The sequence below is a fragment of the Myotis daubentonii genome, chromosome 8, assembly GCF_963259705.1.
Source record: "Myotis daubentonii chromosome 8, mMyoDau2.1, whole genome shotgun sequence".
Taxonomy (NCBI): domain Eukaryota; kingdom Metazoa; phylum Chordata; class Mammalia; order Chiroptera; family Vespertilionidae; genus Myotis; species Myotis daubentonii.
This window is the reverse complement of record NC_081847.1, coordinates 2,439,174-2,456,539: the sequence shown is the minus strand read 5'-3', so window position 1 is coordinate 2,456,539 and position 17,366 is coordinate 2,439,174. Positions and strand designations below refer to the sequence as shown.

Sequence of the window (17,366 nt, the reverse complement as noted above, 5' to 3'; positions counted from 1 at the left end):
AGGAACACGTGTGCTGTCTTGTGCCAAGAGAGGCTTTACCATTCGCTTCATCTCTTCTCCGTTTTTAAATTTGCCCACAAAAGTGCAATGTTCTTTTAATCAGACGGCATGACAGTGACTGGAGGACGGCTGTGAGCAGGCCCTGTCAGGACCAGCACAGGCAGCAGTAAGCGGCGCAGGGTTGGGCATCTGGTCTCAGGCCCCCCTCCTGCCACCCCGGGCGCTGCATCTGCAGCCCCACCTTCAGGGTGTTCTGGTAACTGCAGGGGCTTGTCCTGGCAGCGTGGAGCTGGCCAGCGTGTGTAGTGGGCCATGCACTGAGCGGGCGGGCAGTGATAGGTCCTTGAAGGACTGGCATTCTGTGTTGCTCGGGTGGTGGCGGGTGCGAATGTGCTCACGCGGTGACCTAGATGTAGGCACACACACCATATGGCTCGAGCTGCTGCTGGACCCGCTGCGGGCTCCCACCCACACTCACGCCTGGCTTCACACCTTGATGGTGTTGGACGTCGGTCTGAGGCTCTGGCAGACGCCATCTGGGGCCTCTCCTTTTTCCCCATTTTGTTCCCTAAAAGCTGCACATTAGAGGAACAACCTGAGCTCCAAGGCCCCCCCCCCCCCCCCCTGCTTCTCATCAGACCCAGGGCCGCCCTCCCACATTCCCTCTGCTGTGGCAGCTCAGACACTCCCTTATGTGCAGGTGCCTGCTTGACATCCCAGACCTTAAACCCACCTCAGCCAGTAGCTTAGGGAGGCTCTGAGTCATGGTGAGCCAGACCCACCCTTCTGAGGGCCCGGATGCTTCCATGTCCCTGTCGTCTTGCTGAGCTGACTTGTGGCAGCCCTTCAGCCTTTACACCTGCTGGATTTGCTGAGTCCTGAGAGTAACTGGCTTCAGCCCTGTCCCCTGAGGGTGGCCAGGGGCTCCTGTGGAGCTGGAGGTGCTGCCGTGCCCCGGGGCGGGTCAGACAGCGCTACCTGGGATGCGCACACGCTGCCGCTGCCTCTCCCCCACAGCCCTCCTGGGAGACGCCCATGGTCTGTGTCCAGCTTCCTCCAACCTTGGTCTCCGTCCCCAAGTGAAGATCCCCAACCTGCCTCCCAGTGGCGCTTCCTCTCCCTGCAGCTGAGTTTCCTTCTCTTTCCAGGCTCCTGACAGGCCCGGAGTGGCGGGGGGGGGCGGGGGGTGGGGACCTCTGCAGCTTCTCTGTGCGGTGCGTTCAGTGTCTCATCCTTGATATGCCGTCTTGGCTGCTCCGTAGGACACTGCACCCACCTCGCATGTGTCCCCACTCCCTCTGAGGAGCACCTGCAGGCCCAGGCCCGCGCACTGGCCGCAGGTGCAGGTGCTGTCCAGGTTCCTGTGAACAGGGCCCTGCTGGACATGCCAGGGATGCTTCTCAATTTTGGTTTCAAGGTTGGAAGGAAACTGAGTCAGAAGAAAAGCTACTTAAATGCCCCGTGAGGAGTTTCAGCTCTTGAGGCTGGTTCTGCCACGGGTGAACAAGACCGCGTCCTGTGAACGAGCCTCAGGCTCTTCCTTATTACGGTCTGATTTTGGCGTGTTTAGCGCTTTGTGTGACCTCCTTTTACTCCCACCCTTGCTGTGGCCGTTTGCTGAGGCCCCCGAAGCAGGTTAGTGGTGAGGGCTTCTTCCTCTCACGTGCACCCGCCAGGTCTCCCAGTTGGTGAGAGCTGTGAGTGCCTCCGCTCATGCAAGTTCTGCTGCGCCTGCCTCGGAACTCCACTGAGCCGCCAGGAAAGCTGGAGAGGCCGCAGCCAGGCCCTGACTCCTCAGAGCGTCAGGAGCAGAGAGGGGTGGGTTTGGCGTGGCCCCTCACAGGCTGCTGGCTCTGGGCCCTGGCCTACCGATCAGCTGCAGGTTTGACCCTCGGCTTCTGGCCCCTGCAGACCCCAGATAGGCTCTGTTAGGGGAGCTGGACTCCCAACTCTTATGCTACAGGGTGCACTCCCTGGCCCCACCCAACCCCTCCTGCCAGGCCCCTTCCTGTCCAGGGTCCCTCTGAGGCCACCTGGCCTGACCAGATGGAGCAGAGTTCCTGGCGTTGCTTGGAGGCTGGTAGGCAGGCCCACGAGGGCCACTGAGCTCTGGAACTGGCCCTTCTCTTCCCTAACAGGCCCTGGGGGTGAAGAAGGGAAATGGGGCCCATGTGCCTTTTGGGGATGACAGAGACTGAGGAGGGCCCTGAACCAGCCCTCTGGGCTCCCCACTTGGTGGGTGAGGCTGTGCCAAGCCAGGCCATCATGCTGCCTCCTCCTCTGTGTGTTCCTGGATCAAGACAGGCAACCTGAGGTGCTTGCTCTGGAGGTTTCTGAGGTTGGCTCAGCCTGGCTGGCCACCACCCTCTTTTCCTAAGCACGGGGTGGCCCAAGCTCTGGGCCACAGACAGAGAGGATGGGTGGGGGCACTGGTAGGGCCCTGTGCTCTGGGGGCGGTGCAGGAGACATAGCACACGTCTTCCCAGCTCCTGCCTGGCCTGCTGCCTGGCTTGGTTAGTGGGGTGGGTTGAGGGAATCGCGGGGAGCCCCCACCCCAATGCCTTCTGCCCTGACCACTTCCTTTGGGCTCCCCCTGGTTGTTCTCCTAGCCCAGTGATGGCGAACCTTTTGAGCTCGGCGTGTCAGCATTTTGAAAAACCCTAACTTAACTCTGGTGCGTGTCACATATAGAAATTTTTTGATATTTGCAACCATAGTAAAACAAAAACTTATATTTTTGATACTTATTTTTATATATTTAAATGCCATTTAACAAAGAAAAATCAACCAAAAAAATGAGTATGCGTGTCACCTCTGACACGCGTGTCATAGGTTCGCCATCACTGTGGACCTAGCCTGTTCTTCCAACCTTTCTTACTGCTGTCCCCCCGCCCGCCCGCCGCTCCGCCCCCCCTTCCCTGCTCCTCTTCTGGGGGGAGCTTCCGAGAGCGTCCTGGGGTCCCATCAGCCCAGTTGTAGGTGGGATTGGGGTCACAGTGGAACTCCGCTGGGGGTAGAAGGTGCCCTGTGAAGTCCGTGAGCATCACATGGAGCTCCTGCAGCCTGTGTCTCAGACCTGGCTGGGTTGGAGGCCTGGCCTGGGCAACTCAGGCTGGAACAGCTCTGCACAGCGGCCTCTCCCAGGACGGGCCTCAGGGGGCTGACCAACTCCGCCCACCACCTGGGATCCGCCCTCCCCGCTGGCAGGCTCCGTGACAGATGCCTGGAGAACGGCCTGTGATTTGGTTTAGAAAGTCATTATTACTGTGGGCACTTTAGCTGCTGTTTTTACAGCCTTGGTGAGGTTAAAAGAAATAATAATAATAATAATATAACAAAGACTCAGCCACAGTAACTGACAGCAACGTGCTATTTGCATTTTTAAGGAACCACTTCTTTGAGATAGCCTGGGTGAAAGGTCACTATTTGCATATAAATGGAAAAGTGTGCGGCTGAAAGTTACGTCTGTATTATTTTCTCAGCAGAGAGCTGCTGCTGCAGCGATTAAGGGACAGGCTTGTGTTTGGCTTTTACTGAATAGAGAAAGTCCCAGTGAGGCCGATGTAGGAGCAAAATAATGAGAGAACCTTGCGGATAGAAGGGACTGCCAGCTCCTCCGGCCCCTTTCACCTAAACTCAGCGCAAGCAGGGCTGTCTCTCCGCTCAGCACGTCTCCATGTCATGCTCCCGGACTCCCAGCTTAAGAAAAAGGAAAGAAAAAGAGCAAAACTTGCCTCATTTACCCCGGGCCCTGTTTGCCCTGTTTGCATTTTCTGCCACAAGCTGGCGCGTGGTTGGGATGCCAGCATTGCCAGGTGGGAGGACCCCCTGCAGCTGTGAACCCAGGTGTGAAGCCCAGAGGTGGGGGGGGGTGCGGGGGCTCCCTGTCTGAGAGGCAGGGGCTGCAGGAAAAGCCGGGGCGGGGTTGGAGGGATAGGGGTCGGAGTGGGGAGGAGGCAAATATCGGGTCCCTCTGCCTGGGGCCCATGTGTCCAGGGCACCATTGCCACTTCCTTTTTCGTGTTGTGGCTGCCAGACTCCCGAGGGACAGCACCACCCAGGAGGCTGCGCTGAGTAGCGTGGCCCAGCGAGGCCACGCGGGGCAGGTTGGAGCCAGCCTCCTGGGCTCCAGGGACAGTCCTGAGCGAGCGGGGCCCTGCACCCGCACCTCCCCTCACAGACCTCTACTGACTGCCCTGTCACTGAAATCACGTCCTCATGTCCCATTATTTTTCAAAATATTTTTGAAGCAACCTCAAACTCACAGGAGCATTTCACATACAGGACAGAGCTGCTTCTCCTGACCCTCCGGAGAGCATGCTCGCCGCGGCCATGCCGTCACCCAGAGCACCCCGAGTGGAGGCTCACGGCGGGCTGGGCCGCAGCGCCTGGCGGCTGCTTCTCACTGGTCAGCATCAGTCTTGACCAGGGGTGGGCAAACTTTTTGACTCGAGGGCCACAATGGGTTCTTAAACCGGACCGGAGGGCCGGAACAAAAGCATGGATGGAGTGTTTGTGTGAACTAATATAAATTCAAAGTAAACATCATTACATAAAAGGGTACGGTCTTTTTTTTTTTTTTTTTTTTTTTAGTTTTATTCATTTCAAACGGGCCGGATCCAGCCTGTGGGCCGTAGTTTGCCCACGGCTGGTCCTGACTGTTACACAGGAGCAGAGCTGGGATGATGGGCCTGGGACAGACACTTGCCAGGGCAGGAAGCCATGGGTGCCTCGCAAGGGGCAAAACTGGGAAAACAAGAACCTTGTCTCCAAGGTGACCTCCTCTCCCTGGCACATCACTGGACATACAGTTTGGATCTTTCACATCAGGGTTTAGGCCCCTGACCTTTTCCTCCAAAGATAACATCAAGGCCTCAGCTGTATTGCAGCTCCAGGCCCAGAAAAGCAGCAAAACCAGACAAGTGAGCTGCCCTGGATGATGACTCCCGGCCCTGGCAGCGACCACTTAGCGGAGACCACAACCCTGAGAGAGCACACCTGGAAAGCTGATGAATATTCTATTAAGACTCTCCCCTGAGACCTCCCATAAGATTCCCACCTGCAAGAGAGAGAAATACATTCAGGACAAAGGACTCAGTGTGCCCTCTCCCTTCAAGGAGCACTCCCAGGCCATTTCCCTCCCCTCTCCTTCCCCCACAGGCACGAATCCCCTAACCTCTAAGGGACCCCTGAGACTTGCACCCAGGGGAGCAGTGGGCAGCGGCAGGCAGCTCATCCAGGCTCACCCTCTGAGCCTGTCTGGAAGCCAGCCAAACTCGGACGACAATTGCACTCTAAACACAAGCCACTGCTGCCATTACTTCAGGAACAGCTGACACAAACCCTGCTCAGCGCAGCAGCTGGCGGCTAGGAAAGCTACAAACCACACTGCCCCCATTTTCAAAGCTCCGACATGGAAACCACACAATACCTCCACGCGCGCGGTCCGTCCGCAGTTGTCTTTCTCTACCCAACTACCATCTTCTCAACAAGTATAATTCCTCTAGCCCTTCTCTTATACCAGCACCCCTAGGACTCCTTTGTCTATGCAGGACTCCCAACGACTTCTTAACTCTCCATCAGGACTCCTTGAGGCTACAGCCCACTCCCAACACGGAGCGATTGTGCCCTGGGAGTCATTGCACCAACAGGCATCGCGATCCTCAGCACAACCCAGCAAAGCACAACCCCACGCAGGACACGAAGGGGCTTTGGTCTAGTCCTGGCAGGGTCATCGGGGCAATCTCAGCCGCAGCTCCATGGGGAGGGCTCGCCTGCCATGAACACACTCTAACAGAACTCACAGACCCATAGGAAGAGCATCTCTGCCCTGCGAACCACTTAGCCGACTTCCCAGGCCCCTGGGTTCCCTAGCGGATTAGTCCTTGACAACCTGTAGCCCTGGTGCCCTCCTCACAGAGCAGGGAGGGGTCTGTGCAGGTAGTCACAGACTTGCTGTCCCTCCATCAACACTTCCGGTCTCATTGGAACTAACATAAAGAAAATCTATGAACAGGCAGAACGGTTACACATATATAACTGACAAAACCAAGATATTGGGCCATCCCTCTCTTCCTGGTACCCTAATAAGATGTGGCTTCTACCTTTTTTGGGTCCACTCACCTCAATGAGTCTCCTTCTCTCAGACCTCGCATCGGCCGTGCCCTCCTTTCCTTGCTCCAAAACTGTATACAAACTATTACAGACACACAGCCAGTCCCGACCATGGCCTACAGGACAACCCTACCATCACTCTCCAGGTCCCCAACGTGCAAACACGGGTCAGGGACATTTCTACACCACCAATCAGCAGGAGGTGGTTCCAGAAGATAGAGACCTTCACCCCGATTCCATAAGAATAATTACTAACAAGCAGGGAGAAGAGGAACATGTTAGGGCCACAGGGCAATACGATCCTTAAGGACCATATGTAAGCTTCCTGCCACAGGAGACAGACCAGGAAGACTTGCCCAAGCTTCCCGCCTCAGGAGAACACCGGCCAGGAAGGACTTGCTGGCCACCAGGTGTCAGAGCATATAAGGAAGGGAACCTGTCCTGGAGGCTCCATCTGACCCCCAGCCCACCAGCTCAGCCCCGACCCCCGGCCGACAGTGACTGCATATGAGGTGGAATCTGGCTCCAGGGGCTGCCAGCATCGCCCCATGCCCCCTTGGCTCGGTGCTGTGCAGCCCTTCCCTTTGGACATACCATCCCCCCCTTTCCTTAAATAAATTCCATTTTTCTTAAATGTCCATCTGAGATGCTCTGTAGCCCGCCCACGTATCACCACATTGACCTTTCAATGACCTTCACCCTCCTGAAGAGTGCTGGTCAGCTTTTGGTAGAACTTCTTGGCTGTCTCCAATATTGGAGACCCCGGGCATGAGGCCCTGTGCCCTGGCCCTGATGCCTCTGCTTTGGTCAGACGATGCCGTCCTACAGCTCCTGACGCAGCGACAGTCTTTCTCTTTGCACCTGGTAAGTATTTGGCTGGAAGGTACTTTGAAACGACGGAGTTTCACTTAACTCCCTCACTTAACTACCAATTTATTCATTTTTATTGATATCTGTGTAGATGCGATTGATTTTACCCAGCAGGTTATACTCATTATGTCGATGCGCAAATTGTCCCTGCTGACCAGTGGGAACGAGTGCTTCGGTGGCCTCGCACATCCAGGGCCTCGCCCATCGGTGCGCGGACCACAGCGTTCCCATCCTCCAGAAGGAAAGCCATGCTCTCCCCAGCCCTCCCCGCCCCAAGCCCCGACACTTTCTGGATGGCTGTGCACACGGAGCCCAGCCCGGTGCTCCTGCTGTCTCTGTGTCTGAGGCTCGCACACCCCACCACGAGCAGCACTGCACTCCTTTTCATCGCCACGTGATATCTTATTGAAGATACTCAGTGGTATCTTAAAAAAAATAACTGATTGATGGATTTTAGAGATACAGGAAGGAGAGAGAGAGAGACATCAATTTGTTGCTCCACTTGTTTATGTCATTGTATGTGCCCTGGCCAGCCACACCTCGGTGTACTGGGACGAGCCTAACCGACTGAGGCGAGGCCCCATGGTCTTTGGTTTCATCCATTCAGCAGTTGATGGGCACTTGGGCTGTTCCCGCCTTTCAGCTGGTCTGAACAAAGATGTAAAGAATCATTGTGTCCAAGGCTTTGTGTGGACATGTTTTCATTTCTATTGGGTCTTTACCTAGGGATGGAATTGTTGGGTCATATAGTGACTCTATGCTTGATATATATTTTTAAAGTTGTCTAAAGAAACATTTTTTTTAATGATACACCCTAATTTTTAAAATTTATTTTTAAAAATATGTTTTTGTTGATTTTTTTAGAGAGAGAGGAAGGGAGAGGGATAGAGAGAAACATCGATAAGAGAAAACCATCCATCAGCTGCCTCCTGCACGCCCCTTAGTGGGGACTGAGCCTCCAGCTGAGCATGTGCTCTCCAGGAATCCAACTGCGACCCCTTGGTGCCCAAGACTTTGCTCAACCCCTGAGCCCTACTGGCCAGGCTGTGCCCTTTTCATTCCTGCCAACACCGTGTCTGTGTTCCAGCTTCTCCGTATTCTCTCCAATGCTTGTTACTGTGTGAGTTTTAAAAGAATTATAGCCACTTTAGTGAGTTTGTGGTTTTAATTGGCATTTCCCTAAAGACTAGAGTTGAGCTTCTTTTCATGTGTATATTGGCATTCATATGTTGTCTTTGGACAAGTGTCTATTCAAACTGGGTGGTCTAGTAATTATGGCGTCGTAAGGATTCTTTATGTGTTCTGAATACCAGTCCCTTATCAGATATATGATTTGCAAACATTTTCCCCCAGTTTATGGGTTGTATTTTCCTCTTATTGATGGTGTTTAATGTACAAAAGCTTTAAACTTTGATGCTGTCCAATTTCCCCACTTTTTTCTTTTATTACTTGATCTACTGGTGTCATATCTAAGAAACCATTGTCCAAGTCAGAGTCAGGAAGATGTGCTCCTATGCATTCTAAGACTTTAGCTCTTGCCTTGAGATCTGTGATCCACTGTGAGTTAATCTTTGCGTATGGTGTGAGAGGGTCCAGCTTCATTGTTTGATAATCCTGTGCCCCTCTAATTGCTATGTAAATTTTAGAATCAGTCAATTTTTGCGAACAAAACAGCTTGAGAGACAGAAGTTGCTGGATTGTGGTGAGACTCAGGACGTAACTGTGGCAGGATTTGGGGCCCAAGACAATGCTGGGGCCCTGCCTGAGGAGCGGGGAGGGGAAGCTCCGTCCTACGAGGAGCAGATGTTAAGAGCAGGGACCAGAGATGGAAGAGAAGGACCTGCAGGCAGTGGGGGAGAGGCTCGGGGTTGGGGTGCACATGGGGATGTGACATGGCTGTGACTGGTGACCCCTCAGGGATTGTGCTCTGGTGGAAGGCTGTGGGTGGAGGCCACTGTGGTGGGGAGTGAGGAGCAGACTTAGCCAGTTTGGGTCCCTTAAGAAATGTGGTTGTGGTGGGGTGAGAGGGAGGCTGCGGGCTGTGGAGCCCACAGGGATGGTCATTTTAACTTCAAGTTTGTTGAAGAGTTGAAAAGCCCCAGGAAGGGTCCAGTTGAGAAGACTGCGAGGTGCCCCTGGGACCCTTTATTCGATATTGGGAAGGAGGGGGCATCAAGCCCGCATGGAGAGGTTGGCTCAGCCAGAATGTCGGGAACAGAGGGGGACCAAGGAGGGCTGGGCTGGGGCCTCCTGAGACCATCTCTCATGCTCGGGGCCCAGGGCTTGTGCTGCTGTTTGTCAGGAACTGTCCTGGGCCTGACGGGCTGGCCCTGGGGCTGCTGAGCTGGGGCAGTGGCTGCCGTCAGCAGAGGGCTGGCTGGGCGTGGGCAGGAGGCGCTCTGCTCACAGACCCACCACCCTGTTGGCAGGCCCTGGTTGCTGCTCTGAGTTTGTCTGCCAGCCAGTCTCATGATAGAAGTGAGCCTGGGGCCTCTGCGGGGACAGACACGGGGCAGTGTGGACAGACAGGGCAGGTGATGCCCGGTCCTAGAGGGGTCATGGCCAGGCCTCCTCTGCACCACCTGCCCCCAAGTGGCCTGATTGCTGTTTGAGTCCATGCACAGGGATTCCTATGAGCTGATTAGACACCTAAGAGCTCACAGGCAGGGTTGGTCCTGAGGACAACCTGCCCTTCCCTTCAGATCCCCATAATAAGCCTGCGACATCCTCACGTGTCTACTGTGCGCCAGACCCCGGGAGGCCACGTTGCGCACGAGCTCTCAATCCCCAGGCCTCCCTCCCCTCACTTCGTGAATGGGAAAGGGGGCATGCAGGTCAGGTGTGGGAGCAGCTCTGCCCCTCCGCCCAGTGTGTCCAGAGCAGGTGGCCTCTGCAAGGCACATCCTGCTGGGCCCCAGCAGGGCCGCCCTCCAGCCTGAGGACTCTGAGTTGGGCGGGGGGGCCTTTGTGTGCTGCCTCCGTGTGTCAGACAGGAGGTGTCCCGTCTGTGACGTGGCCAGGCCATGGGCAGGTCCTGGGGGACCCGGTCCAGGAGGAGTGCTGTCTCCCAGCAGTGATGATAGTTTTCTGCCAAAAGCTTCCCAGGAAGAGGAAGGACTCACATCAGGGGAGAACTGGTTCATGATGAGGATCTGGTCCTGGGGGTGCGCCCTGTTTGACGCCAAGTCCCAGGGGTGTGAGCTCCAGGTCGCGGAGGTGCCATCCTGCTCCTGTGCCCAGACGCTCTGTACCCCATGCTTTCCCTGCGCAGGAGTGGGGAGCACAGGGAGTGAGGCCAGGTGGCGTGGGAAGCACCTGTGAGCTGGTTGTCTCCCATCAAACAGAAAACCAGAGTTCCCTCCGAGAGACTTGCTCTGCTCACTGGCTGGGCTGCTCTGGGAAGCAGGAGGGACCTCGAGGGGTCACACAGGGGTGGGGGCATGTCTAGGGCCCTTTTGGGGTGCCAAGAGGGGAAACAGTCCTGCCCGCACCACAGACCTTACTCAGGCTCTTATGCTCTCCCCTCCAGCTGCCATGACACATGCCCCAGTCACCTCACACGTTTACACGTGTCATGGAGACAAGAAATCCCGCTGGCGCCTGGCACGTCAGCCAGTGCACAGGCGGCTGTGGCATCTCCTGACCAGGAGATGTGTGTGGAGAACGAACCCTGTGCACACTCACCTCTGCCCTCAGGTGTGAGACACGTCCTAGGACTGGCTGATTCACCTGAGTGTCCGTCACCCTTCCAGGCGTGAGTCTGTCTGCTCCCACTTTGCAGCTTCCGCCTGCTCATTCAGGGCCTGTGTGGCCCCCACATGCATCTCCCACACACCTGCCGTGGGCTGGGAGATCTGATGCCGGCGGGTGGGCCTGTCCTCATTTTGGGTGTGCTGGTGACTGGTGAGGACCTGGGAGCCAGGAGTCAGCCCACACCTCTCCGGTCAAGGCCAGTCCTCACAGGGGTCCCCTGCAGATGACTCATGGCTCAGGGAGGCAGGTACACGGTAGGTACCAAACCAGTCCTTTGAAGACCTTGTATTAGGCGTCTCCTTGACAACCAGTCTGCTTCTCTCAGTGTCGTGCTCCTGGAGGTCACAGGAGGCCCTTTGAGGGTGTGGAGGCGTTTCCAGACATGTGGACGCTGTGGCAGGAGACACAAGGGTGCCGGGGCAGGAGAGGTGAAATTCTAGATGGACCACGTGGGGGATGCTTGCCAAGCGTGCAGGGCTGATGGGTGTCAGAGCTGTGGGCCCGACCGCCTCCAGCAGAACCCAAGCCCCCTTCAGGGAGCAGCAGAGAGCAGAACCAGGAACCTTCATTTCCTGTTTTTATTGTTGGTTACGGATGGCCTTTCTTTGAAACGCTGCTGCCGCCGCCGGTTGTGGAAAGCTAGTTGTCATGGAAACAGAGTGCCACAGGGAATAGGCACACAGGCCTTTCTTTGTCACGTCCAGCTGATGCCGCGGCCTCAGAGGCCGGAGTTTCCGTGAGGAATTAAACATTAACTGGGGGCGCGTCGCGGAGAGTGCTGGGAGTCAGGCCGAGGGGAGCAGGGTCCCCTCAGTGACTCGCGGCCCCGGCTGGAAGCCCCCAGTGTGTCCTGTAACCCCAGTGCAGTGCAGGTGTTCCAGTCGGAAGTGATGTTCCTCCACGAGTCTTGTGTGTCTTGCAGTGGATCCCAGGAAGGGGCTGTAGATGGCTGTGCAGACGTGACCCACATTTCTCGGCTTCTGTCCTCGGGACGCACAGCCACATTCATTGTTTCCTTTTTCTGCCTCAGAAAATGAGTTCCGGGGTGAGCTGCTGAGCCAGAGGTGGACACACGGAGACAAGGCCAGCGACTGCAGGACCTCGAGGCTTCTGGACGGACACAGCAAGGTGAGGCACTCAGAGGGCCACCTGCCCTGCCCCAGGCAGGCCCACCCCCGGCCTGGAGCAGCACAGGTGAGGTTTGTCTGGTCATCAGTCTAGATTAGGCAAAGCTGGGTGGGGCCAGGGGCACTTTAAAAGGGAGATGAGTGGCTGAGTAGAGCAAATCCACAGGTGACAGCAGCCTCACTTGGGCCAGGTCCCTGTTCTGAGGCCATTGCATCGGCTCCCTGATGTCCTCAGCCTCTGCTGCATTGTCCTCTCTGCGCCCGGGGCGGCTGAGAGTCCCTCGGGACTCGTGAGGTGTGCTTCCTCGTTCAAGTCGATCTCCCCAGGCGGAGGCAGAGGAGTCGTGCTGGCCTGAGACTCACTGGTGGCGGTGGCTGAGGCGCCCTCTGTCCCAGAACATCCTGTGTGCTGGCAGCCACGCCATGCCTCTAATTCCAGAACTTCCCATGATGTTCTCCGGGTAAGGCAGGGTCCCCAGGGTCAGGTGAGCCTCAGAGATGAAAGTGCAGGCCACAGTAGGCTTGGTGGGCCTCCCTTCCCAGATCTCAGATTCTGATCTCATTTTCTTGACACGAAGACACTCTCTGACAAGGCTCCAAACCATGACCCAAGGTTTGGCCACCAAGATGTGACCGCCCAGAGTGTAGGCAGCCAGGGCTACAAAGTTTTGGGTGACAACCTCCTCTGAGGGTGCTGGTAGTTCACTCTCAAAGCCCAACATCTTTCTTTCCAACCTGGCGACTGGACTGGGCACTTTCAGGGTCTGTCCTAGCACCTCCATCCACACTTTCCTTCCTGTGTGGTGACTGGTGCCATCTGGAGCCTGAGGCCAAAAGAAAAGGCAGTGACACCAACCCTGCCTTGATTAAATTTCTGGCATTTTTTTTTTAAATCATGGATTTCCTGCATTAATTTCAATGTGTTAAAATACTGCATTAATCTATTGTTTTATCTTCATCACTGAGTTTTTGTTTCCCCCTTAAATTTACACCTGGGTGATGGCCTTACTTGCATCACCCCATCTCAGCCCTGAGCAGCTAAACAGAGATCACGTGACCAGAAAGTAACAGGCAGCCTCAGAGCTATTGCGGGTCCAGGCGTCCACAATAAACAGGTATCAAAAGACAGTGAGTCATTCACTTTTTTTTTTTTTTTGGTCAGAATGCACACAATATTTATTGATTAACTTCGCTGTCTTAGATGGGCATGGCTCATGGCCCATATAAGACAATTACAATAATAACATCAAAGATCATTGATCACAGAACACCATAACAGATATATTAATAGTGAAAAAGTTTGAAACATCCTGAGACCTGCCAAAATGTGACACAGAGACATGCAGTGAGCAAACACTGCAGGGAAAACGGCCCCGAGAGACTTTCCCTGCAGGATTGCCACAGGCCTCCGCGTGCAGGAACACAGGGCATGTGAGGCAGCATAGCAGGAGGCCGCCTGGACTTGATCTGAGGCCCAGGGCCTGGGGACGCCTGTGAGGACGGCAGGGAAGTGCTGCCGCTGTGGCTCTGGCCTGAGGAGCTCAGGGTGTGGGACCTGCCATGCACTAGTCTGTGGGCCACGCTTGGTTCTCTGGCAGCATTGGCTGTTACAAGAGAGACCTGTACCTCTACCTCGGCAGGTAGGGCCTGAACTGCTGTTCTGATCCGAACACTGTGGGCTGAGGAGGCCGCAGCACAGACGTGCTGGCCTTGGGACAGCAGAGAACCACGTGGCAAAGCAGAACTGGCCTCAGTCAGGAGGTGGGTGAGGTGAGGAACAGCTCAGTGCCTGGGGTGCAGTGGAGCAGAGGACCCGGTTCTTCTGTGGGAGGTGTTCACCGTCTGACCCTGGATTCAGCACCAGGCATGCGGACAGCTCCCCGGTGGGCTGGGAAGGGGCCCTTAGAAAAGATTAGGTGGTGTGAGTTTAGGGGAAGTGCTGGCTGGTGTGTGTGTGTGTGTGTGTGTGTGTGTGTGTGTGCGCGCGCTATTTTATTTCATTTATTATTATTTAAAATATATTTTTATTGATTTCAGAGAGGAATGGCGAGAGAGATAGAAACATCAACGATGAGAGAGAATCATTGATCAGCTGCTTCCTGTATGCCCGGGGATTTTGCCCACAACCCAGGCATGTGCCCTTGACTAGAAATGAACCCGGGACCCTTCAGTCCACAGGCTGACCTTCTATCCACTGAGCCAAACCAGCTAGAGCTGTGTGTGTGTTTAAACCTAAGGAGAAAAGGAGCGGGCATTGATTGTAGGTCCTTATACCTCTTCTTGACCTTGAAGAATGAAACACTGCTATTCAGTGGATGACTAGAGCTATGCTATGGAGAAGGTGGATTGCATGACATCCAGCCAGGCTTTCTCCCTGCCCCTGCCTGGGGCTCCTGACAAGGGAGGGAGGTACCTGATTTCTACCTCTGGGCAGGCACAAATTCCATTTATGGTGGAATTTTAAAGAGAGAGATCAGACATGGCTGCTTCATCAGGGTGTCATTATGTAGCTTTACACTTTAACTTTATTTTATTTTATTTATTAAATCTTTATTGTTCAGATTATTACATTTGTTCCTCTTTTTCCCCCCCATAACTCCCTTAGTTCCCACCCCACCCTCCGCCCTCACTCCCCACCCACTGTCCTCATCCATAGGTGCACGATTTTTATCCAGTCTCTTCCCGCATCTCCCACACCCCTTTTCCCCCCCAAGACTAGTCAGTCCATTCCCTTTCTATGTCCCTGATTCTATTATGATCACCAGATTATTTATTCACTTGATTCTTAGATCTACTTGTTGATAGATGCATGTTTGTTGTTCATAATTTGTATCTTTACCTTTTTCTTCTTCTTCCTCTTCTTAAAGGATACCTTTCAGCATTTCATATAATCCTGGTTTGGTGGTGATGAACTCCTTTAGCTTTTCCTTATCTGTGAAGCTCTTTATCTGACCTTCAATTCTGAATGATAGCTTTGCTGGATAAAGTAATCTTGGTTGTAGGTTCTTGGTATTCATCACTTTGAATATTTCTTGCCACTCCCTTCTGGCCTGCAAAGTTTCTGTTGAGAAATCAGCTGACAGTCGTATGGGTATTCCCTTGTAGGTAACTGAGTTTCTTTCTCTTGCCACTTTTAAGATTCTCTCTTTGTCTTTTGCTCTTGGCATTTTAATGATGATGCGTCTTGGTGTGGTCCTCTTTGGATTCCTCTTGTTTGGGGTTCTCTGCGCTTCCTGGACCTGCAAGTCCATTTCTTTCACCAGGTGGGGGAAGTTTTCCGTCATTATTTCTTCAAATAGGTTTTGAATATCTTGCTCTCTCTCTTCTTCTGGCACCCCTATAATTCTGATGTTGGTACGCTTGAAGCTGTCCCAGAGGCTCCTTACACTATCTTCGTATTTTTGGATTCTCTTTTCATTTTGCTTTTCCGGTTGGGTGTTTTTTGCTTCTTCGCATTTCAAATCTTTGACTTGATTCTTGTGCTCCTCTGGTCTGCTGTTGGGAGTCTGTATAATATTCTTTATTTCAGTCAGTGTATGCTGAGTTTCTAGTTGGTTCTTTATCATAGCATCGAGGGTCTCATTAGATTTCTTGTAGATCTCATTAAGTCTATCGGCGGCTTCTAGACAGTTCTTGAGAGCCCTTAAAAGTGTGGTTCTGAACTCTATATCCTCCATGGACAATTTTGTCCTGTTTCTTTGTCTCTGCATTTTTATGCTTTCTTGGTGCACCCACTAGTGGTCTTTGTGCGCTGTCTTGTTGTCAGCTTTACACTTTAACTTGGGGCTGGAGTGAGCCATGGCCCCATGCTTAGAGGTGTCAGGAGAACCCTTCCCAAGACATGTGTTCAATAATACTCCATGGCTGTCCTTTTTGCAACCAAAACAGAGGCGGTGTCTGCAGCTGCCAGGAGGTCAGACAATGGGTGGAGTCAGAAGATGTCAGACATGCAGTGGGACTCCCCAAGGGAGACAGAGCTGTCCCTGCAGGGAGCCAGGAGAGCGGTGACATCAGCCATCAAGGGTGCAGGCGTGTGGGTGCGGGGTTTAGCCTCAGAGATCAGAGGTGGGGAGCTGGGTGTGCGCCGAGGGCTCTGGAGGTGCAGGACCTGCCTGTCTGTGAAGCAGAGGCTGTTCTGGGGCCACCTGTCCACACAGGTGCATGCTCAGGAAAGAGGGAAGCTGGGAGGGGTGCAGGCAGGGGAGCTCTGAAAGGTTCCAGGGGAGAGGAGCAAGGAGAGTACCTGACGGCTTGGTACACTCTTGGTCCTGGGGTGGAGCTGCTGCTGGGTGGGTGTGGGGCCAGCCACAGTGCTTGCTCCCACAGGCGCGGCCCTCAGCTGTGCCCAGAACCAGCCCAGACCACCCCCCCCCCCCCGGAGAAAGGGGACACTGGGCAGATCCTTTGGAGCCCATAGGGCAGGTGATGGCCAGTTCCCAGCCACATCCTGTTATGTCCCTCTGCCCTCCTCACTCCATGTCACCCCATCTTTCAGGTGGGGCTGCCTTGGTCTCCTGGGATCAGTGGTTGCTCCCCTCTCTTCTTCTAGGTCTGTTCCAGAGACACTAGAATGCATATGACTTTGTGGCTTCAAAAATTGCCCTAAGCTTTGCAGCTATTGAAGCGAATTCCAAATAAAACGAAGCATCACCTGCCTCCTGCTGCATCCCAGGGCCAGCGAGCATCCCTGAGGCCCCTGGGACCTGCCCAGCCCGAGGCCCGGATATGTGCTCAGCCGCCTTCCCCAGTTGTCTGTCCATCCGTCCATCCTTACATAATATGTTCTGAGCAGAGCGAGGCCGCGGCACCTTGCTCTGCAGGACAGTGACCTCGAAACAGGAATGAAGGAGCTTATCTCAGATGGAATTGAGGGCTGTGAGGGCGGAGTGGGAGGGAGCAGGCCTGACTGTTGAGAGGAGCTGACACCTAAGGGTGCTCCTTGCTCCCCAGTTCTGAGCACCTCCCACCCTGAGGCAGCCTACATGTCCTCAGGTTTTCACTGACCCACTGAACCTCCCTCCCCACCAGGGTCCCGAGTCTGAGCAGCCCCTGAGCAATCTCTCACCTGACTCTGGAGTGAGGGACTCTCGGGCTGGCAGGCACGTTGTCTGAGGCTCCTTGGGGCTGGGCCTCAGCTGTCTATGCAGAAGGGCAGGGAGGCTCCTCAGCTGTGAAGGCCTGGGAAGAACAGAGAAGAAAAGAGTGAAAGAGAGGGAGAGAGGCGATAGACGGGGTAGGGCTGGGGGCTCGAGGGGGGGGGAGGGCATCTCCAGAGACCACCCTAGAGTCCCTGAACTTGGGGGGTGGACAGGCCTGGCCTCTAGGATAAAAGTGAAGATGGACAAAGCCTGTGGGCCGTGTGGGCTGGACCCTCCTGGATACAGAGTGCTCTTCCCTGACCGCTCTGTCACTGGCTGGGCCTGAGCTCCTGGCTCACCTCTGCGGCCCCAGAGTCCAGATGAGGTTTGGAGGCTGCTGACCACATGGGCTTGTTTGGTTCCC

General features: G+C 54.6%; 1 protein-coding gene across 1 annotated transcript in view; it reads left to right on the top strand.

Annotated features, from left to right (window-relative positions):
- The window catches only part of MYT1 (myelin transcription factor 1), a 68,711-nt gene that overhangs the window by 10,025 nt on the left and 41,320 nt on the right, over positions 1 to 17,366 (top strand). Inside the window, exon 3 of the mRNA XM_059707484.1 lies at positions 11,768 to 11,865. Coding sequence (XP_059563467.1) covers positions 11,768 to 11,865 — 98 coding nt within the window. The remainder of the gene's footprint in view (positions 1 to 11,767; positions 11,866 to 17,366) is intronic.